At 43.9% G+C, this 23,734-nt stretch overlaps 1 protein-coding gene across 1 annotated transcript; it reads right to left on the bottom strand.

Moving 5' to 3' along the window:
* Positions 1-2,930: 2,930 nt before the first annotated feature.
* Positions 2,931-23,072, bottom strand: ZNF445 (zinc finger protein 445). Its single transcript, XM_012659297.1, has 7 exons — positions 23,016-23,072; positions 12,952-13,520; positions 10,385-10,553; positions 9,962-10,020; positions 9,512-9,638; positions 8,486-8,596; positions 2,931-7,576 (listed from the first exon to the last, which is right to left on the bottom strand). The coding sequence occupies exons 2-7, from the start codon at positions 13,378-13,380 to the stop codon at positions 5,412-5,414; spliced, it is 3,060 nt and encodes a 1,019-aa protein (XP_012514751.1). The 5' UTR covers positions 13,381-13,520; positions 23,016-23,072; the 3' UTR covers positions 2,931-5,411.
* Positions 23,073-23,734: the final 662 nt, after the last annotated feature.

Genomic DNA, 23,734 nt, shown 5'->3' with positions numbered 1-23,734 from the left:
TGCAAAGTTGGAACTTCCACTCTGGTGCAGAAGTGTCTGGGCTTTCTTATCAGCTTGTCCAGATATGGGGCAAAGTGAGGGGGTAGGCCTGAAGGCTGTCAGCGGTCAAACATCAAACATGGGGACAGACTCTTACAGCTCCCCCAGTCCTGGGGTGGTGGCTGCTTAGCAGCTGCCACCTTCATAATACCTTAGCATTCTCTTTTTGCCTAGTCACTTAAATACAGTCAACACTTCTTTATAAGTTCTCTTTGTTAAATAGTTGGTATGGTTTCTGACTCCTAAAACCTGGCTGATAAAAATCTCCTTGCTGTTCTTAGTAAGGTTAGCATTAACTTAAAAAGGTGTGTTAGTTGGCATGTAAATATTAGATCACCTTTTGCTCACCTATCTAATAAAACAGAATGGCTAAAAAGCATCTCTGTCCCGGGGTTCCTATTTCTTCCTTAAAATTATTGGCTGGGCGTGGTAGCTCCCACCTGTAATCCTAGCACTCTGAGAGGCCGATGGGGAGGATTGCTTAAGGACAGGAGTTGGAGACCAGCCTGAGCAAGAGACCCTGTCTCTACTAAATATAGAAAAATTAGCTGGGCGTGGTGGTGCACACCTGTAGTCCCAGCCACTTAGGAGACTGAGGCAGGATTGCTTAAGCCCTAGAGTTTGAGGTTACAGTGAGTTATGATGACATGACACCACTGCACTCTAGCTGGGGTGACAGAGTGAGACTCTGTCTCAAAAAAAAAAAATAAAGAAAAGTATGAGTCTATAGCTTCTGGCTTCACTTGCTATTTTTAGGCAAAGAGGAATTAAAATGGAGTTTAAAATGTCCTATAAACTGCATGTCTTGGAGATCATGTGTCAGTACATGGAGAATATTCTCATTTTTTCAAACTGTTGCATGCTATTGCATCATAAATGTACTGGAGTTATTTAACCATTCCTTTACTAACAGCCATTTGTGTTGCTCCTTACTTGTGCAGGCAAGGAAACTGAAGGCTTAAAAGATTAACTGGCTTATTCTAAGTAACATCATGTAAATGGCAGAAACCATGCTTAAGAAATATTTTTATTTTGAAATACTTTAAGCAAACAGTTAAAAAGAACCCACCATGTTATCCTGTTAAATCTTAAAGTTCTGATGCATCTGCATCAAGTTTTACACAGAAAAAAAACAAAACTGAAGCCCCAGGTACCCTCCCTCCCCGATTCCATCAGCACCTCCTGCCCTGGGAAGGCAGAGCGTTGATAAACACATATCATTCTAACACATGACTTTACACTTACTTCACATTGTTTGAACCCACAGGAAAGAGATTATTGTGCAAAACACTTTCTATTATATGCCAACAATACTTACATGCCAGACACTATTCTAAGCACTTTACATGCATTATTTCATTGACTACCCCCCCACCCCCAAACACCCTGTGAGTTGGCACTACTATCCCATTTTACAGAAAGAGCAAAACACAAATAAGTTGAAGTAATGTGCCTACAGATACACAGTATGTTTAACTTTACACAACCTTATATTGCTTCTGCAACCTTCTCAGCATTGTTTTCTCTGTATCTGTGTTGAAAGATGTAACTCTAACTCTTTCATATTCACTTTCCAAAGTGCCCCAAACCACCCATTTATTTATCTGTTCTTCTGTTGACAAAATGCAGGCTTTTCCCAATCTTGCTACCAAGACAATACTGCAGTCAACAGTCTTAAACTCACTTATCTGTTCACATGCAGCTCCTCTAGGACATATCTAGGAGTGGAGTTGCTGGCTAGTAAAGTACACAACACACAACTTTACAAGGTTCTGCAAATTGCTTGGCACAGTATTTGTCACAATTTCCCCTCCCAAAGCAGTGTGAATTCCTGTTGTTTTGTATACTTACCCACACTTGGGCTTTCAAATATTTGCCAACTTGCTGAGTGTGAGATGGTCTGTATTGTTTTGCATGTCCCCTGCCTTCGCCTCTGCACATGCCTCAGTCTGCTCTGACAGTATCTGTCAGCAGCGGGGGGGGGCTGACTACATTGACCAGGTGACAGAAAGATCTTCTGATACCTACTGCTCCATCTGATTGTCCCAGCCCTTCTGGTGCTCTCCAACCCCAACTTGAGTTCCTCCAAGGGAACGAAGGTGGGTGGGCAGGAGGGGAAGAAGCCTGAATGTTCTCCAGGCCAGGTTGGGTTACAAGATGAGAACTGGTAACTGTCAGCTGGAGCCACACAGAACCATCTACCGCCAGGTCCTGAACCAGAAGGTGTGTGCTTCTGGGGTGGCTTCCAGGCAACATTTTACTCAAGTGCCACTTCAAAACACCCCAACCCTGACTTAGCTGAACTAAATTTGGTTCTAGATTCCTTAACAGGTAATTTTGTGCAAAATTTCCTCTGCATGGCAAACAGATAAATAAGCACCCAACACTCGCCTCCAGAGCACTTGGTCTGGCTGCAGTGATGGGCATAATGAGAAACCCAAACAACACCTAACACAGCTAGATACAGGCAACAAGAGAGGTGGGGCCAGGGGAAAGGGGCTTAGAGGGATGAGGGTCAGACAAGGTCAGGCCTTGAAGACAGATGACCTGGAACAGCATAGACAGAAGTGTGGCACTCCAGGTGAAGGGAGGCAGGACAGTCCAGGGGTGTCCAGGGAGGTGCATGAAATGAAGTCAATCCAATACTGATTACACCAAAATGCTTAGTAGTTAGCATCAAGTAGTCAGACTTTGACCTTTTTTTCCTTTTACCTAATCTGTATTTACTAATATTTCTATGATAATCACCTATTACTTATAGAATTAAGATTTGAAAACTCAGGTTATTAAACAGACTGCATCAATATAATCCCAAAATATGAACGGCTTTAGTATAGAAGAATTTCTATTTTTTTATTTCATTCTTTATATATTTTAAAATTTGATTGGAATGTTTAAAATAAGTATATCTCATTCTATAAAAATGGCAGTAAAAACACTCCTACTTCATGTAGGATATGGTCAGGGGAAAAAAAAACCACCCCTTCTGGGGCAGGAACTTTACCAGGTGCCAGGTGGCACAGGAAATAAGGGGATGAAAATATGGACAGAAAGGGGTTTCCGTGGTCGGAGCACCAACCGGCCTCTGTGAGGGCCCTGGTCCTAGAGGTCAACCATCTAACCCAGAGTCTTAGTAAACCAAGCCCTCTTTCACCAGTCCCAGGAGTCAGGCAGCACAGCCAGGTAGTCTAATTTCACACACAAGGAAATAGAGGCAGAGGTCCAATGACTTGCCCTAGATCACTCTGCCAGTCCAAGGCACACTGAGCCTGGAACCCAGATCTAATGACTCCAGGGTCCCATGACCCTGGGCCCTAAGCACACAGGACTCTGACCCTGCCCAGCAACTTTCAGTGCCAGTTTGGGGAATTATGCCAGTGCAGGGACACCTGATTCCAAGCCGTGGGCGGCTGCTGTAGGAAGGCAAGAGGATGGCAGAGCCAAGATGACCAAACCTTCTGAGTACAAAGCTGAATGTGTACCAGGACACCACAGGAGACGCCTGCCCCACTCCCTGCCCATCCCATGTACCACCACACAGTACCAGAGCCTTCATTTTCACTTGCCCAAGGTGATCCTGAGCGGGTAAGATTGCTCTACACACTACTGAGAAGACATTTTCCAGGTTGGTTTCTTCTCATTACAAGAAATGGCCTGCTCCGTGAGTGGGCCCCTACTCACTGCAGTAAAATGCAGTCTGAGATGCTGCTCTACTACTGAGTGAAACATTTTATCCTGACATGTATAATCTGAGCTCTTCAATAATCAGAAGCAATGATTACTTTATGTACACTTGAGAAACACCACTCCTTTACTTTACGGCATTGAGATGGCTCTTGCTTTTTGCTTCAAAACAAGTGGGTGGGCAAGCGAGGAGGGCTCCTCCCTGCTGCCCCCCCCATGAGGCACTGGCACCTTTGGGTTGAACCTCATGCCAGCAGCAGGTTCCCCACGCATGGAGAGGGCTATGTGAAGGTGAGGGCTGCCTGCAGTGTGCAGAGGCTAGAGATGTAAACACAATAATGGTTAAGTATTTACATCTGCTGAGGGCTGAAGACCTTACAGGAAATTCAGAAATGGGGTATGGGGGAGGGTCTCATTTATGGAAACTGGCAGCAGAGATAACTACGTAAAAATCAGCCATACTATTTTACTGTCCTTGGGTCTGTGGTTAACTTTTGTAAAATGTAATTCAGATTCAGGCCACATCATTTGTCTACTTGAAACTGTCCAGAAGCTCCCTACCTCCCTCTGAAGCAGCCCAAGCCCCAGGGATGACCCGCCATGCTCACATGGCCTGGCCCTTCACCTCGCTGGCCCTCTCTCCACCTCTGCCAGTTGGCTCACTCCACTCTATCCCAGGGGCCTCCTTGCTATTTCCTGAGAACACCAAACAAGACCCCACCTCCTCTGCCTGCAACTCTCCTTAAAGATGTACATGGCTCACTCCCTGACCTCCTTCAGGTCTTTGCTCAAATTTTACCTTCTCAGTTGAGGCCCTCCTTCACCAATCTCTTTAAAATCACAACCCACCTCCCAGTCTCCTCTGCTCTCCTTTGTCCACAACACATAGCACCATCCAGCATACTATATATCCCATTGGTTTATCATCTGTAAAGATCCAAGATGGCAAGGTTTTTGTCTGTTCTGGTCACTGTCAGTTCTCTGGCACACACCAAGTGCTTAGCACATTTCTGCTGAACAGATGGACTGCTGCTGCCTGTGCATACCTGCGGCGTGGAGATGGCCACGGGGTACCAGTAGAGATCCATGCTCCAAGCGATCGAGCCCAGCACCCTGTTCTCCACCTGCCATGGAGACAACTCTAACCCCCTCGCAGACATGTGAAAGCCAGCTATGAAGGCTGAAGGCCCAGCCAGAACTCCACAGGAGGCAAACAGGAAGACTAGGAGTTCTTGATGCTGCTGCTGCTACTTTTAAAGTCAACAGAATAGGCATCATCACAGGCCAAGCTCAAAGAGAAACTTAGGATCCAACTGGCCCGTTTCCAGCAGCCACAGGTCACGATGCCACAGACATTTTGTCCAACCACAAAGGGCAATGGTCTCTCTAAGAGGTGTGGTAGGAGACCCGGCTGAAGGTGCCCCAGGCTACTGTGCAAAGGCCACTCCTACTGGCCCAGGTTTTCAGAAGGGCTCCAAAGAACATGTTGCTGTTCTTCCCCCAGTATCGCTTCCAGCAGGTAGGCTGGGGACTCCCTGAACTTTTAAATCCTCAGGATTCTGTCACTAGTTTCCAAAACAGAAAGGACTAGGCCCCTTGTAGAGGTTTTCCCCACAGTGCCTATAATTAAGGTTTCTCTAGCAGGTTGCTAGGAATCATTTACCCCATTGTCATTGTCAGGTCCTAGGCTAATCTCTAATATGGTTTTTCATGTGCCGAGCCAAGTTTGAGGACCACCTGAAGGTCTTCCCACACTTGCTGCATTTGAAGGGCCTTTCTCGAGTATGAAATCTCCTGTGGCTAACGAGCTGGGAACTCTTGCCAAAAGCTTTTCCACAAATGCTACATTTGTGGCACTTCTTCTTAGTGGGTATGTTCTGGAGTTCAGTGAGCCTGGAGCTCTGGTCACAGACTTTTTCACAATCTTCAACAAGCTTCTCTTTACTTGGTTTTAATTCCTGTAAACTCAACTCTGTGTCCTGACAGGACAACAACCCGGGCACGTGGCATTCAGACTTTGCCACTCTGATGTGTTTTCTCTGATGATTACAAAGGGTTTGTCTCCCAACAAAGTCTTTCTCACACCACTGACATTTAAAAGGTCTCTCTTTAGCGTGGATTCTCTGATGATTAACAAGACGATAATTTCTATCATAAGATTTTCCACACAGATTGCATTTATAGCGCTTCTCTCCACTGTGTATTCCCTTATGATCTAAAAGAGTTCTCTTACGTGTAAAGGTTTTTCCACATTCTTGACACCAAAAAGGTTTCTCATCAGTGAGGATTCTCGGCTCCAGATTTGGAGTCTTTTCAATTTCATGACATTCATACTGTTTTTGAAAAGAGTGAAGCCTCTGATGTCGGTAGAGATTGGAACTCCATCTGAAAGCTTTCCCACACTCCCTGCACTTGTACGGCTTCTCTCCAGTGTGAATTCTCTGATGCAGGAGGAGGAATGAGTGATTACGAAAGGCTCTGTCACACTGGCTACATTTGTAGGGTTCCTCTCTCGTGTGACTGCTCTGAGGAACTGCAAACACTCTGTCCTGCTTAAAAGATGGCTCACCCTCAGGTTTTCTTTTCATGGTATGCTTCTTCTTATGAACAATAAAGGCTGACTTATAGATAAACTCTTTGCCACATTCCCCACATCGGTATGGTTTCTCAGCTGTATGAATTTTCTGATGATCAATGAGGGTTTTCTTTCGAGTAAATGTTTTGCCACACTGCTGACACAAAAAAGTTTGCTCCACAGTGGGGGCATCCTGGGGCTGACTGCAGTTAGGATTCTGCCTGAAGTCTTCTTGACATTTATCTTGTTTGTGAAACTTTTCCTCCTGGTGCAACCTCCTATGACGAGTAAAATTTGACCTCCACCTAAAAGTTTTCCTACATTTGGTACATTTATAGGGTTTCTCCTGGGTGTGAATCCTCTGATGTTCAAGAACATAGGCTTTACAGTGGAAGGATTTCCTGCACTGGCTGCAGTCAAAGAGCTTCTCCCCACTTCGGTCTCTCAAATGATCAAACCCTGAACTGTAGGCGAGCACTTCCCCGTACTGATTTGATTCAAGAAATTTCTGCTTAGCATGGGTTTCTTGGTGCAGACGGTAGGCTGACATACGTCGGAAAGCTTTCTCACATAAACTGCACTTATAAGGTTTTACCCCAGTGTGTATTTTCTCATGTCGCACACAGTTGGAGCTCCACCTGAAGGCTTTCCCACACACCCTACATTTAAATGCTTTCTCTTGAGTATGAAGTTTCTGATGACATACAAGATGGGAGCTATGACTAAAAATCCTCCCACAGTCACTGCACTTATATGACGCCCCCACTGTGGGAAGGCTCTGCCCATGTTGATAATGAGAGCTAAGGCTGAAGTCTTTTCCACGCACATCCTTTTTGTTCCCTTTCAGTCCAGTATGAATTCTCTGAAGTAGGTTAAAGCCCCCAATCATGTATCTGAGCCCGTTCCCATATCTTATGTAGTCAAAGTGGTGTGAACTCATTATACTGAAGTGTCTGCCATAGCCATGTTTAAGGGATAGCTTTCTCCCAGAGACTCTCAAATATGTAACATGTTTTAGGTCAAGGCTATTACTTCTTCCTGATACTTCAGAATCTTTTCCTGTCCTGTGACTGAAGTTGGTCTCTTCTTTCTTAACTCTCACTTGCATGGGGTTTCCATATTGATCCTTGAACCTGCTCTTTGGTTCAAAAGATCTGCTGAGCCCTGTTCCCTGAGAAACACTTGTTGCAAGACATTCTGATGGCACAGCTGGGGTTTCTGCTTCTTCCAAAGGTTCCGGATTTAAGAAGAACTTGTTTGTTTTAATCTGGAGCTTACCTGACAAAAAATAAAACAGAAGAGAATGTGCTCTTTTCCCATACTTGGAACTAGAGAAGGCACCAAGGGGCAATGAAATGTCTGGGTGGTGAGGCTTTTGCCTGACTTCCAATACCTTTACAAAATAGTCAAGTATAAGGCAAAGCATAGATGGAAGAGTATCCCAGATAACAGGGAGGAGGGGAGGAAAAGCAAGATGGGCACAGGAGCTAGAGACACGTAGACATCACACCCAGCAGGAAAATGAACAGGTTGAAAGAGAGTGTTAGATAGTCAGTGAGGGGAGAAGAATCATGGCACAGGAGCAACATAGAAATATACCCAAAAGCCAAGAGGTAGGGTGCCAATGAGGGCCTGGCTCAAAGGACTAGAGATCAGCCTAACACAGAAGGAAAAACCAAGCAAAAAAGAGGAACAGGAGTGTGATGAGGGCTCCTAAGTACAGGATGGGGTGGACATGGGGGTTTGGCAGGAGTACAGGCACAGGGCTAAGGACATCAGTGAATGAAAAATACAGGAACAGTGAAGCCCTCCGGCAAGAACTGTTAATGAGAGGGCTGCTGGGGAAGGGGGAAGGGACAGGTCTAGAAACAAATGGCCTCTCAAAGGCCAACCAAGAGAGGAGAGGCCCAGGGGCCCAGCACCCCTTAGCAACACTGTTAAAGATTTTCCTTCTAGATCCTTTTGTAGTTTATAAGCGTGATGATTGAGTTTTCACACTCACATGTGAGATGCACCTCCCTCAAACCTTTTTATGACATCAGCATATTACCCATCTGACTTGAAACAAACAAACCAAAAAGATCTTCTAGCAAACAATGAAGTAAGCCACCAGTGATATACTTGACCTAAAGAAAGAGAGGAGTAGATGTGGGAGGAGCAGGACCTGGTAGGTTCTCTGGAACTCACCCGTAGGGGCAGCACCTGGATTCCCCTTAGGCTGAGCTGCTTGGACATTCAGGCCCCACGGCTCCCTTGCTTCCAACCAGGAGATCAGAGCAGGTTTGGTGAATGGCCCCACTGCAGAAAAGAAGGGAATGGGATGGGAGGGTATATGGATCACTCAGAACTACCAGAGGACTCTCCCAGCCTGAAGTCCTGGCAGGGAGGTGGGAAAGGACAGGAAAGCAGGTGAAAGAAGCTATGGCAGGAGGCCCAGACTGCCGTTTCTGATAGCCCTAAGCAAACAGAGATAAGAGAGGAGAGAGGCTAAGAGAAGTTGCAGGCAAAAGGATCACTAGAATTCTCTAGAGGTGAGAACCACACAGCTACTCAAATGGTTAAATCAACATTTTTTGAAAGCCTAAATGGACTAAGAACTTAAAACACATTACATTTAATCTTTACAATAACCCGGAATGGCAGGCATTATTATCCCCATTTTATTTTTTTAAGAGACAGTCTCACTCTGTCACCTAGGCTGGAACACAGTGGTATGATCATAGCTCACTGCAGCTTCAAACTCCTGGGCTTAAGCAATCCTCCTGCCTCAGCCTCCCAAGTAGCTGGGACTACAGGTGTGTGCCATCATGCCCAGCTGATTCTCTTTTTTTCTTTTCTTTTTTTTTGTAGAGACAGGATCTCGCTATGTTGCCCGGGTTGGTCTCAAACTCCTGGCCTCAAGAAATCCTTCTGGCTTGGCCTCCCAAAGTGCTAGGATTACAGGCATGAGCCATCATGCCCAGCCTATTATCCCCATTTTCCAAAAGTGGTTACCAAGGTGCCAGATTAAGTGATCTGGTTAGCAGTTACACAGCCAGGATCTAAACCCAGGTCAGGTCCCTCTCTATGTACCACTACAAAAACCAAGAAGGGCAGTCCACTTGCTCAAGGCTTCTTGGGCGTGGCTCCAGGTCATGGTCCTCAAAAAAAAAAAACAAACCCAAGAAGGCACAAGTAAAGGTGGATAGAAATATGTGAGTACCAATGACTTACCCAGAGAAACCATGTTCCTATAATTCTCCAGCATCACATCCCTGTACAGGTTCCTCTGAGCCGAGTCCAGCGATCCCCACTCATCTTGGGAGAAGGTCACCTCCACGTCCTTGAAAGTCATAGCCTCCTGAAAAAACACTGTGCCCTAGAGCTGGTCCACAGCTCCCAGTTTTTAGAAGGGGGCAGGGGAATGGGCTGGCTCTGGGTGAGTGAAAAACAGATCTGGCAAAGGTGAACAGACGACCATCACCCAGGAGGAAAGCTCTGAGCTCAAGGAAGGTAATCTGGTGTCTGGGACATGCATCTATGGATGTGAGGTCACTAGACAGAGAAACCCAGGATGAGGAGAGCTGTACTACTCCATTGGGCAGTAACGCTGGGACATCAGGAAGGACTGAAGGCCCTGTGGCTCACCTGGGGCTGGGCTGTCAGGGACTTGGTTACCATTACCTGGTCTCCTGGGCACCCCTCTCTCTGGGAAAAGGCAGGAACCTGGGCAGCAGGAGGATCTGAAGGAGAAGAAAAAGCCATGAGAAAGCTGACCAGTTCTGGACGCCCCACTAAGCCCACTCTTCCCTACATACACAGGTCTCCTGGACCCATGAGCAGGCACAGACTATTACTAAATGTCCATCTCACATGTGTGTCTACTGGGGGCCAGGAAGGGAGCATGCGTGTGTTGGGAGTTGGGGGGCGGGGTGCAATGAGGGGAGGAGCTAGCCAGATATGAGTCACAGAAGGGGTGGAGAGGACACAGATCTAAGGGCCAGAACAGAAAGATTCTTGTGAAAGGACAAATGGTGAAAAGACAACGCCATAGAAAATTCAAGAGGTGTGCATAAGGCTGGAGTCTTAGGGCCAGGCAGCGAGTACCGGATTGCCCAGGCAAGAAGTCACGTGCTCCTATTTCACAGGGAGGCTCCAGGTGGTCCCCCAAAGCAGAGCCGTTCCTGAGAGGTGAAGCAGGGGGCCATATCTGTGCAGATCGCAGGGCTCCTGTACCCATCCAGTGCACATCTGGGCTCTGGGCAGAGCCTGGGTCCTGGCAAGAAGAAAATGTTGTGAGAGGATATCCTCATGGGAATCAGATCAGAGAAGAGGCCACATAGCAGGTCTCTAAAGGGCACGGGCCATGAGAGGGAGGAGCCAGGTCCTGTATTACCTCCAGGCAGGGGGGAAAGCACAAGTTGCAACACAAGGAAGCCCCTCCCACCCTTTCACCTCCATGGGCTCTAATGAGGACTCAACACAAGGAAGCACTTGGCAAGTCAGTAACAGCATTGTTGTCAGTCCTCAGATGCCACGGTGACGTCTCCCCACTACCCACCCCTGACCTGAAACTTAGAAATGAGAGAGAAGAAATTAGTTCTTGAGAGTTAAACTGATAATGGTTCATAGCAGAGATGGTCAAGTAATATCTACTGTCAGGTAACATCTACCACTCTAGGCACTGATATGCACAGAGAACTCAAAGAGGTAGGCTAGCTCCCAACTGCAAACTTGACTTTAATAGTAACACCTCCAGAGAGGCAGAGCTAATTATGAGGGTCAGCCGTGGAATCACAGAAGAAAAAGCCTCTAGTGTAAAAAATGGCAGTGCCTACTGAAGCAGAGAGCAGCAAAGAGGAGGCCTTTGCTCTGGTCTATAAGGCAAGGTTGTCTCTGATGTGGAGATGAGTACAGGAAGCTACAGCCAACGAACTTCTGAGTTTTCCTGCTCCCGTGGCCAAGACATTCTCTATACCAATATGAACAATTCTTAGCCTGAGGCCATTAAACATCTGATGCAAAGACACACACTAAAGATAATGAATTGATCATCATGGTAATGTATCTCCTGCTCCTCTCAAACCAGACTAAAGGAAGAATAAAGAAATAATAAGAACATAAGCACAGCCACATGAGTTTAAGGACAAACTTTCTCAGGCCCTGGTTTTTCAGTGCCCTAATTTTGCTGAACTCTAGGATGACCCTGTGACTTTATATGTATCTTAAGCATTTCTGTTCATTTTCAGAATTTGGGGGGCTTTTCTGCCATGACGACTTGTAATATAGTTGGCATTGGCAATTTTTGATGGTCCCTATGGGGACTAATAAAAATAAAAAATAAAAAAAGAATTTGGAGGGCTTTCTTCCAGCCCCCACTGTCTTCTAATTTCTAAGGAGCTTTCAGTTAGGCCCTTTCTGCTCATTTGGCAATGTTTTCACGGATTATTTTCAACCTTACATCTAGCTCTAAATGAGCTATTACAAAGCTGCAAATTTACTGTGTATCTTATTTCCTTTTATAAATTATAATTAGGCCCTTCTGAATATTTTTTTAGTAAAAATGACAAATCCTCTTTTGAGGTACTAAAATAGTACCTAATGTTAAGCAAAGATATTTTCTAATAGTCATAACTTGTGTTGAGTTATTACCATTTACTCTTGGTAGACCATGTTCAGATGTGTTATTTGATTTAATTTTTACAATAAGTTTGGGGGACAAATATGTCAAATTTATTTCAGAAATCTTAACAGCAACTTTCATTTATACATGAATTATGCACACAGAATCACACATATTTTTACACAGATAAAATTTGAAAGGCACCTAAAACAAAAATAATAAATGATCTTTCAAAAAAACTGAAACAATACAGGAAGCATCAGCTCCCTGTGTGCAGGAGAAGCAGCAGGAAGAATGCGCTGTAACTGACTTGCTACAGTTCTATTGCTGGGCCTGGGACTGACTGTCAACTCTGCCAGGGCCAGGTACACAATAGGCACTCAAATATTTACTGAACATTGCTTACAATTAGATCATTTCTGCATTTTCTTCTCAACGAACAGAGGCTCTGAAAGGTATAACAATGTGGCCAAGGACACTGAAGGTACGGAATGAAGTCTAAAATTGAGATCTTCCTATTTCCCAGCCCAGGGCTACCCTTTAGCACTCACATCCATCCCTCCTCCCCAACCGCCAACCGTGCACACAAAATAGATCCTCAAAAGCTTCCTGAGAAGCAACATGGTACATGCAGACTGCCTTTCCAGGTTTTAACACGTATTCTCTCACTCAGAAGCCCGGAGTCCTGACTCTAGGTGCTGCCCCAACCCCCACCATTTTACAAGGCTATGGTCAGTCTCAAGTCAAATTAGATAATACATGGAGATGGACTTTGTATACTGTAAGCAGCTGTGTCCGAAGACTAGTTACTGTTATTTATGGATACTTGCAGACCCCATGTGGAGCTGATGTTCCTCTGGGAAGGGCTACCTGCTCAAGGTCCATGGCTCAGGGTCCATTTCTCAGCTGCTCAGGTGCCAAGGAAATGAGAAGGGAAGGCTTCCCATGTATTCTACAATGCTGACAGTTCAGAGGGCTGCCCCCGCCCCCAGACAAATTGGCTCACCAGCAGGCAGAGTTCACTGGGCACAACACACTTGCTCATACTCACCATCCATGGTGTCACATCAAGGTCCCTGTGCAGCTCCTCCAGCAAGGCCACAGCCTTCTCCCCACTTTCAGGGTGATGGAGCTGCACCCAGGTCCGGAGTTCCCCAGGCAGGATGCTCAGGAACTGCTCTAGCACCAGCAGCTCCAGGATTTGTGCCTTGGAGAGAACGTCAGGCCTCAGCCACCAGCGGCAGAGCTCCCGGAGCCGGCTCAGAGTTTCTAGGGGCCCAGAAGACTCATGGTAGCGAAGCTGCCTGAAGAGCTGGCGGAACAGCTCCTGGCCAGGACGGTTCAGAGTCTGTGGCCTGGCAGCCTGCACCGAAGTGCAGCCTTCATCCTCTTCTTCCTTCTTTACCATTTGAAGGCGTCCTCGCTCCCTTGAAGACTGGGCCTGAACTGGATGGACAGTGCACCACCTGCCTGGAGGCATCACTCCCGTTCAGGGCCTAACCAGAAGAGCTCAAAACAAGTCTGCCTTAGCCGTGTTGCTGCTGGGTCCTCGGGAGTACCTTCTCAGCACTGCAGTGGATGATGCCATTTGCTAGGACATCAGAAGTCACTGTTAAGAGACTGAAATAACCAACATTCAGGAGGGGATGAAAGAATGATGTCCATCATACATGGTGCAGTAAGATCCTGTTGGTTGGAATTATCTTTGGATGTATGAGAAAAAGGCGCATGTACAAGAGCATTTGCACAGATGTATTTGCCAGTATCAAGCAGACCAGGACTAGAATGTCACCTATTGGGGTAGTAAGCTAAGAAAATATCCCAGAATACAGTAAAACATGTATTGAGTTTATACATAAAAAACTTCGTAAAAAACATAAATGGCTGATGAAAAAAGTCAAAGAAGATCTAAATAAATGGACAGACACCATATTCATGTATTGCAAGACTTGACATAGTAAAGATGTCAATTTTCTCCAAATTGATCTATGGATCTAATGCAATTCCTACCAAAATCTCAACAAGATTTTTTTTTTATAGATATAGACAAGATTATTCTAAAATTTATGTAAGAAGACAAAGGAATTAGAATAGCTAAAATAATTTTGAAAAATAATAAAGTAAGAGGAATCAGTTGATTTCAAGACTTATAGCTATAGTAATCAAGACCGTGTGATATTAGTAGAGGAAGAGACAGATCAATGGAACAGAAAAATCAGAAATAGACCCACACAAATATGCTCAACTGATTTTTTTAATATAAAATGTGATTTTACTAATTTTATAATACAATATTTCAAAATATCTGACCCTGGCACTGTAGCTCACATCTGTTATCCCACCACTCTGGGAGGCCGAGGCAGGAAGACTGCTTGAGGCTAGGAGTTTGGGACCAGCCTGGGTAACATAGTGAGACCCCATCTCTAAAAATTAGCCAGGCATGGTGGCACACGCCTATAGTCCAGGCTACTGGGGAGGATGAGGCAGGAGGATCGCTTGAGCCCAGGAGTTCGAGGTTACAGTGAGCTACAATTGCACCACTGTACTCCAGCCTGGGTGACAGAGCGAGACCTTGTCTCTAAAAAGAAAAAAAAAAATCAAATAAGCAATTCAAAAACAAAACAAAATGCTGATTGAGAATCCCCTAATTGATTTTATGACCCACCAATGGATTAAAAACTACTAATCCAGCAGCCCACTCAACTCCTATATTTCCTTTCTTTTTTTTTTTTTTTTTTTGAGGCAAGGTCTTGCTCTGTCATCCAGGCTGGAACGCAATGGCATCAACAAAGCTCACTGCAACCTCAAATTCCTGGGCTCAAGTGATTCCTCCTGCCTCAGCCTCCTGAGCAGCTAGGATTACATATGTGCATCACCACACTCAGCTAATTTTTCTGTTTTTTTGGTAGAGATGAAATCTTGCCATGTTGCCCAGGCTGATCTCGAACTCCTGGCCTCAAGAGATCCTCCCACCTCAGCCTACGAAATCTAGGATTACACCGACCCTGTATTTCCTTTTATATTAATAATTCATCATAACAGGGGGTGTCTAAGGGTTCAAGCCACTTTCAGGAGACAGCAGAGCTTAGTAGAAAGACTACAGAATGTGAACTAAGACAGACATAGTTTCAAACCCAGCTCCCTAATTATTAGCTGTGTAACTGTGCATGCATCATTTTACCTCTCGAAATCTCTGTTGTGGGTTGTGACGTTTAAATAAGAAGCTACTTTACGTTTTGGGCTCTCAGGAAATGTCTGTTTGATCATACAGGGGAAAGGAGGTTGTGCTACAAGCCACATCACTGTGCAGGAGTTCACCCCTGCAATATGCCAAACTAATTTTTTGTAAAGGTACAAAAGTAATTCAAAAGAGGAAGGATGGTCTTCTCAACGAATGTTGCCAGAGCAACTGGACATTCATAGGCGAAATAAAGAAAGTAAACCTAAACCTCACACCTTCTACAAACATCAATTTAATATGATCACAGACTTAAATATAAACCATAAAACTATACAACTTTTAGAGAAAAACATAGGAGAAAACCTTTAGGATCTACGACAAGGCAGAGTTCTCAAGACTTGGTATCTGTGATACTTGGTTTTCGTCCACGGTTCTGGCTCATAACTTCCATAGCCCTTATTAATTCCTAAGTGACTAAAACAATAAGCGTATCTTTTGTTAAGGTATTTGGCCTTTTGTCCTCAGCTCCTGAAGCAGCACTGGAAAAGCGTTAGAGCAATAAAGTAAAAGACAATCTTTTGTTATAATGTTGGGATACTTTAGCCTCAGGAGCAGGTCTCAGAAAACAGAATCTCTCTCTCTGACTTTCTGCCCTCCTTTCATCTGCTTCTTTTTCTCCCCAAGGCAGGCCAAAGAAACTAAAAGTATATGCTAATCTTCCCCTGCTTTTCTGTCTTGGAGCTGGCCATAAATTCTCTGACCTACCTTGCTTGACTGCAGGTCATAAGACCCCCATTTCAGAAGGGGTCCTGCCCATACCTGGGAGGAAGGAATGCTGTACAGAGAGGCCAAATAGAATCTGAACAGACTTGCCTTGTTGGGATTCCCCACTCAGTCTATTAGTATTAATCATACTATTTTTGTCCAATCACATTTCTACATGGTTGTCCATGCTTCAATCATGCTATCCAATGAAGTCTACATAAAAGGACTAAGAGGGCAGGGTATGGAAAGCTTCTAGACAGCTGAACTTGTAGAAGCTTATAGGAACGTGAACAAGAACTCATTCATGTGCCAGGAGGATAGTACAATTCAACTCCACAAGAATGGAAGCTCCCATATTCAGGACCCTTCCAGACCTCCTCCTATGCATCTCTTTATCTGGCTGTTTATTTATATCCTTTAAAATATCCTTTATAATAAACTGGTAAATGTAAGTCAGTGTTTCCCTGAGTTTTGTGAGCCACTCTAGCAAATTAATTGGGCAATGTCCAATCAGAAATTAATCAATACAACAGCAACAAAAAACATAAAACACCCAGAAATAAAGTGAACAAAAAAATGTACACGATCTTAATAGAGAAACAGAAAATTTTGCCAAAAGACATAACAGCTCTGAATAAATCTTAAGTATGGAAAAACCAATATTTTTAAGATGTCAATTCTTCCTAAACTAATGTGCAAAGTCAATAAAATCCCAACCAAATTCCAGTTTCTTTTCTTGGGGCTTGGCAAGCATATTCTAAAATTCAAATCAACAAGGAGAAGGCCATGAATAGCCAAGACAACTTTTAAGAGGGGAAAAGATTGTTCTACCAGACAATAAGACTTACTATAAAGTTATGCTAATGAAAACACTGTGTATTACTGAAGGAATATGCAAATACTACATAAAAGAAACAATACAGAATCCTCACACAGGCTTATACACACATACACATTTAGTACATGATAGAGGTAGCATGATAAGTCTTTGAGAAAGATTTGACTATTCAATAAATTGTATTGGGAAAACTGGCTAGGCAAATAAACAATGAATTCTAGTTAAAGAGTTAGATTTCAAAAACAAAACTCTGAAAAAAGAGTAAGAGTCCTGTGGTAAAGAAGGATTTCTGGCTGGGCACGACGGCTCACACTTGTAATCCTAGCACTTTGTGAGGCTAGGGTGGGATAATCACTTGAGCCCAGGAGTTCAAGACCAGCCTGGGAAACACAGTGAGACTTCATCTCTACAAAAAATCAAAAATTAGCAAGTTGTGGTGGCATGTGCCTATAGTCCCAGCTACCTGGGAAGCTGAGGCAGGAGGATCACTTGAGCCCAGGGGTTCAAGGTTGCAGTAAGCAGTGATCACACCACTGCACTCCAGCCTGGGTGACAGAATGAGATACTGTCTCTTAAAAAAAAAAAAAAAGATTTCTTAAACAACAAAAGGAATAGAGTGATTGTATTATACTATAAGACACGTATTACGCATTGTGACTAAAAAGTTAATGGTAGCCACAAGGCCCAATTAGGCATCTCACAGGGCCTGCACAACATGTCACTTAGTATGATGCAAACTGGCCCAGGAATTTCTAGGACACAAGGTCACCTCAGCACAGATGTAACTCTCAGAAACCTTATAACAAATCTTACTCTTACAGGAACAGTTTAAACTTCCTTATGAAAGAAACACCCAGTAAGGCCCAGACTGAATACAACTATAAAAAATGGGAAGGATTCCCCAAACTTTGAGAATGGTTTGTGGATCATCCTGTTCAGTACATCTGACCCCTAAATGTACCTGGCCCATGCTGCCAGCCTACTCCCACCATCAGTCTTATAAGAGTGCTGCCAGAATAAACTGCCTGAGCATCAGAAAGTGTCTTAAGATTCATCTTTGGTGCAGATCAAGCTAAAGGGGAGAAGTGGCCTCTGGGGAAGCTGGTCACCTAGAACCACCCAAAATCCCCAAACACAACAGTGATATATTTGACTACATTAATATGAAAAAAACTCAAAAAATAAAAATCAAACACAAACCACTGATAGAAGTGTAAATTTATATAGCCATCAAGAAAGGTAGTTTGAAAGTCTGTGGTAAAACCAAAAAGGCACATTCCTTATGCCCCAAACTTGTAGGACAGATAGAAGAAGAGAAAGAAAATTGAAGTATGAAAAGAACCAGAATGCTGCTAAGGGTGAAGAGAAATCTGGCAATGAGGTTAAAGAGAAGGAACTTGAGGACAGAGAGAAATATTTTTTTTTTTTTTTTTTTTGAGACAGAGTCTCACTCTGTTGCCTTGGCTAGAGTGCCGTGGCGTCAGCCTAGCTCACAGCAACCTCAAACTCCTGGGCTCAAGCAATCCTACTGTCTCAGCCTCCAGAGTAGCTGGGACTACAGGCATGCGCCACCGTGCCCAGCTAATTTTTTCAATATATATTTTTAGCTGTCCAATTAATTTCTTTCTATTTTTGGTAGAGACAGGGTCTCACTCTTGCTCAGGCTGGTCTCAAACTCCTGAGCTCAGAACGATCCACTCGCCTCGGCCTCCCAGAGTGCTAGGATTACAGGCGTGAGCCAAGAGAGAAATATTTTGAAGAAATACACCCAGTGGGAAATATAAAAGGCACTGACCTAGCTCAGGGTATGGTAGGGGTCCCCAGCCCTGTGAAACAGGAAAGAAAAAAAACAGGAAGAAACTCCACACCAGGAAAGAAATTCGCAAAATTTGCTTTTGTGGCTTCTGTAACTTGCTTGCTTGAACAGGCCTGCACTGGAGAGATAACAAATCAGCTAGGAACGCCATATAGGACCATAGCTTACACAAAGACCTCGCTGGAGATTAGAGATAAACACATTGTAACTGTGCCCTTCACCATCCTTTAGAGATGTATAAAAGACTATTACACCCCTTGGTTGGGGCTCAGAATTTGGACCCTGTCCTCTGAGCCTCACTAGTGAATAAATGCTCATTGTCATCTTCTTCGCCTGGTCTCTGGGTCAGTTATTGGGAGAAGGATCTTCCTTCTCCTCCTGCAACAAGACAATTGACACCCGCAGTGAAATTAGGACCAAAAATAAGTCTCCGAGCTGGCTGTTTTGAAGCAGCTGCTGCAGAAATGTTCTAAGAGGTCAGTGAAGTACTTGTAAAGAGGTAAATAGAAGACTGACAAATAGAAAAACGAGGGCAAATGCCTGTGAATGTGGCCAAGATTTCAGTCCTTCAATCAAAGGTGTTAGCCCAGCGTCTAAAATCATGAACATGGAGAAAGCTGAAGACCTCATGGGCCTCTCAAACTCTGAATGAAAGACCCAGAGCACAGTGAACACTGCCACCCAGCAGGCAGCTGGGCCTGCCAGTAAAATTCAGGTATCCTAAAGCTGCAGGCTTCCTCCCAAGTCCCAATTACCTTTTGAGGATGGAAGAAAAACTTCCTTTATTGACTTGTTGAGATTATACCACAACTGTGAACACACAGGCCTGGGAAGCAACCTGAGCTGGAACTTACTCTCAGGACTCTACTCCCAGAGCTTTAAACCTTAACCCAGTTTAATTTCCACAATGAAAATGGCTTTGAAAAGAACAGAGCACATCTTGGCATTTTTCATGGAGATTTTCTTCTTTTTGTTATTTTATTTCTTTGCTTCCTGGGCAATGTGACTTGTTTTCCTTTTAAAATCCCCATGAACTAGTCTCTAATTCTTGGGTTTTCCTACCAGTGTGAGTGTACATAAAATATATTTTATAAACTGATAATAAGCAAACAAGTTTCTAAGATAATCGCCACTAAAGAAAGACTGCTTTCAGTATGTACTTAAAATCTGAAAATAATATTCATACTAATTTACCAACTAAGAAATAAACTCATACCTAAAGTGCCCAAAACTTGTTCTACAATAAAATGAGGCAGGGCTCCTTGAAGAAGTGATTGATTCTAAGCTGGGGCAGGGAAAATATAAAGATGAATGTTCTGCAATGCCAGAAAACTAGGGGAAGACTCAAAAAAGGATGAGGTCATGTCAAAGGGACACAGCTCCCAATGGCCAAAGCTAGAATAATTCACACAACAAAATAAATAACAATAGCACTGCATTATAGCCCAAAGAATAAAATAAATATCCATGAGCACACACTAATGTAACTGAATAAATAAATAAAAGGAAGAGAAGGCACAGCTTTTTCTCACAAAGTATTCCAATGTTCCAATGAGTAAGTGTAGAAAGAATGAGGAAAAGAGAAAGTCACATTCCAACACTGCAGTAATAGTTGCTGCAGGCAAGATCCACCAATGAATGAATGCTATTTAGTGGAAGAAAGTTAAGGAGAAACAGAGTATTTGTATGCAAATAGCAATCTTCCCCCAAATAATCATTGATTATAAAGGGAAAGTAACTTTCCAGTGATGAAACTTGACAAGACACCACCACATCAAGGTTAACATCAGTAATAAAACATATGGACCCAGGCACACACCTGCAGTCCCATCTACTCAGCAGGATCACTTGAGCCCAGGAATTTGAGGCTGCAGTGAGCTATGATCGTGCCACTGCGCTCCAGCTTGGGCAACAGAGCAAGATCCTGTCTGTTAAAAAAAACAAACAACCATAAAAACCTCAATCTAAGCACAAGAAAACATAAATGCAACCAAGCTGAGGGACATTCTAAAAACACAAATACAGAATATTTCAGGCCAGGCGCAGTGGCATGCCTGTAATCCTAGCACTTTGGGAGGCCAAAGGAGGATTGCTTGAGGCCAGCAGTTCCAGATCAGCCTGGGCAACATGACAAAACCCCTGTCTCTACAAAAAATACAAAAATTAGCCGGGCATGGTTGTGTATGCCTGTAGTCCCAGATACTCAGGAGGCTGGGCAAGGAGGATCGCTTGTGCCCAGGAATTTGAGGTTGCAGTGAGCTATGATGCCACTGTACTCTAGCCCAGGTGAGAGAGCAAGATCCTATCAAAAAAACAAAACAAACAAAAAACTACGAAATTGTCAAGGTCATAAACACAAAGACTGAGGAACTGTCACAGATTGAAGGAGAACAAGTAGACATGACAACTAAATGTAATAAGGGATTCTAGATTGGATCCTGGAACATAAAAAGAACATTAGTAAAAAACATATGAACTTTTTAATAAAGTCTGCAGTTTAATTAATAGTACTATATCAAGTAAATTTCTTAATTTTCAATGAGTGAACTATAGTAATACAAGATATTAACTTTAGGCAAACTGGGTAAAAGGTATGAGAGAACTCTGTATAAGTTTTGCACCATTCTGCAAGTCTACAATTATTCAAAATAAAGTCTTTTTTAAATTAAGAAGTTTGAGCCATTATCATTTTTATCTGATTTATTTTCATTTTAGGTATTAAAAATTAATTTGACAATAAGCTCTTTAAAAATTGAGGACATTAAATACTGTCAATTATCTCCCAATTTGGACTCATTCTTTCATTAATTTGCATACATTTATTGAGTACCTACTATGTCCCGCACACTAAGGTCACGACAGTGAATAAAACAGACAAAAAGCACTACCTTGAGGAGCCTATGAGGAGACAGAAATATGTTATGTTAGTGACAGGTGCTACACAGTAAAACAAAACAAGGAAAGGGGAAAATAAGTTTAACATCAGGAAGGAAAAGCAAAAGCTCATAAATTCAATCTTGTAGAACTGAATTCTACAAGAATTCAATCTTGTGAATCTAACCATTCACCTGAGGGTCACAGGAACGTTCGTTCACAGGACCTCTTTCAAATTGTTTCTAAAATACTGAAAATTGCAAAATATAGTAAGTTATGTTTTACCATACTTTATGTATTTTTACTCTCCAACAACTCTCTGACATCATATTAATAGAATGGTTAGGCACAAATACTTCCTGGATACCAGAAGCCACAGAAAACTTACTGGTAGAACAGGTAGCATTTTTCATGCTTTTGTCAGTTTCCTTTTTAAGTGTACATGGAGGTTTACCTTCAAAACATTCCTATCTTTTCTGCTTACAGTAAGAAGGGATTGTTTTTCAACCAAAATATGTCAGCCTCTCTTCAGCATTAGGTAACATTTAAGAGCAGCCTAATTCTTCAGTCCCTGAATATGCACACAGCCATAGACGTATATAACACATGGAAATTCCCTGAAATTGCTTAATCAAATTACTGCTCAAACCACTCGTTGACACTTCCCTGCAAAACAACCAACCTAATATTAATGAGTTTTCCGTTTTGAACTTTCTTAGCCATCACTTTCAGATTAGCATACAGATCATTCTTTGATCTCTTAGGCCTATGCAAGTCAGGGTACACTACAATGGTTGTAGGTTAGAGTTCTACCTTTGTTTAAATACTGCATCTCCTACACTGTCATTTGTCATTTTGAAAAACAAACACCCTAACAAACAAGATTTTGCTATTTTTCTGCACAGATGTCACTTGTTGACCACTTATAGCTTCATGTAAATGTGCACTATGGGAAATAAACTGCAAACACAATGTTTTAATTATCCTGCAAAAAAAATGTTTCAGCGGTCATAATGCCAGGCCCAATTTTAACCAAAATTAAAATAAATGCATTCCACAAGGTCAGGAGATTATAATTTTTAAAAGGCACTTAATGCCACTGAATTATATACTTCGAAATGGTTAAAATGGTAAATTTTTATTTATTGTATGGCAAATGGTATGTGTATTTCATCACAATAATACTAACAAAAGCTTTTAAAAAGCAACAACATGATCTTTCATAACAAAAATATGCATGAACATATATGTGAGTGATAATTACCCACAGTGTTTAGAAGTCAGGAGGCCTGGAGACTAAGATTTCCGGATTGCGGCTACTTTTACTTTTTTTTTACTTTCCTGTGGTATCTAATTGTTTCTAATGAACACAATTTATTTGCAAAATTGGGTGAAAAAACAGAGGCCAGAGAAAGCAGGACTCCAAATTCTCTACATCGGAACCCGGGAAGCGAAGATGTCGCCGATGCGCCCCCAGCGAGGAGCGGATGGGATCCCCGGGCAGGTCCCCCGCCCAGGGCGCAGCCTCGAGGCCGAGCCTTGTCTGCCGTCGGGGCAGGGCCGAGGACCCCGGCAGGCCTCCGCGAGCCCCGCGCCCGCACAGCCGCTCCCACCGCCCCCACACGCCGCTAGGACACTCACCTACTCTCGCCGCCGACCAACAGTTGATCCTCCCGCCGCCGCCACCGCCTGCCGCCCCGCGCCTTCCTCCCCGCGCCTTCCTCCCGGCTGTCCGGGCCGCGCACGCGCGTCGCCGCTCCGGGCCCTCCGCGGCCTGTCTAGGAAACTGGGAGGGCCGACGTCTCTGCTGCTCCCCGGCCTCGGGGCAGGCGGTGGGCGGCCTCTGGGCGGGCAGCGGGGCTTGTCCCGAACACCCCTCACCTCCCTGCCTTGGATACCTCCCTTCCACGCTGGTATCTCCGATGCCCTTTCGCGTCCCAGAGCTCCAGCCTTGGCCTGTTTGCCGACATCCCTCCCATTGTGTCCGCGGGGCTGCCCTGGAGGCCTCTGTCCCCCAGGGGGAAAAAGGGATTCGAAGCTAGGGGTGACAATAGGAACAGTAATACCTAGCTAACTGGTTCTAGCCAGAAGGAAGTGTTTAGGGTCCACTCAATCTTCCCTGGGGTACCCTTCAACGAGGGGAACCAGATTCTGTGGAAGGCTCGTTGCCAGGACTCCTGCCTCTCCAAGTCGACATCATCTCATCACTACTATACCCAGGGATATTTCTTCGTTCCCAGCCTAGAGGCACACAATACTGCAACCCGCCCTTGACTCCTATTTTTTTTTTTTTAATAATCCTGTCCCTTAACTAACTACTTGATCTTTTGAGTTGTTCCCCAGAAATGGTGGATTTTCTC

Source organism: Propithecus coquereli, unplaced genomic scaffold (assembly GCF_000956105.1).
Source record: "Propithecus coquereli isolate 6110/MARCELLA unplaced genomic scaffold, Pcoq_1.0 Scaffold1, whole genome shotgun sequence".
NCBI classification, from domain to species: Eukaryota; Metazoa; Chordata; class Mammalia; order Primates; family Indriidae; genus Propithecus; species Propithecus coquereli.
The sequence above is the reverse complement of the archived record's forward strand: the minus strand, read 5'-3'. Positions and strand labels throughout refer to the sequence as shown.

Bases quoted from the DNA above. Each gene is read 5' to 3' on its own strand.
- ZNF445 (XM_012659297.1), bottom strand. From the start codon at position 13,380: ATGCCTCCAGGCAGGTGGTGCACTGTCCATCCAGTTCAGGCCCAGTCT. The intron at 9,639-9,961 runs GTAATGGTAACC...GTGTTTTTTCAG, and splicing joins AGGGGTGCCCAGGAGACCAG to GAGGCTATGACTTTCAAGGA. The intron at 8,597-9,511 runs GTAAGTCATTGG...TCTTTTCTGCAG, and splicing joins TAGGAACATGGTTTCTCTGG to TGGGGCCATTCACCAAACCT.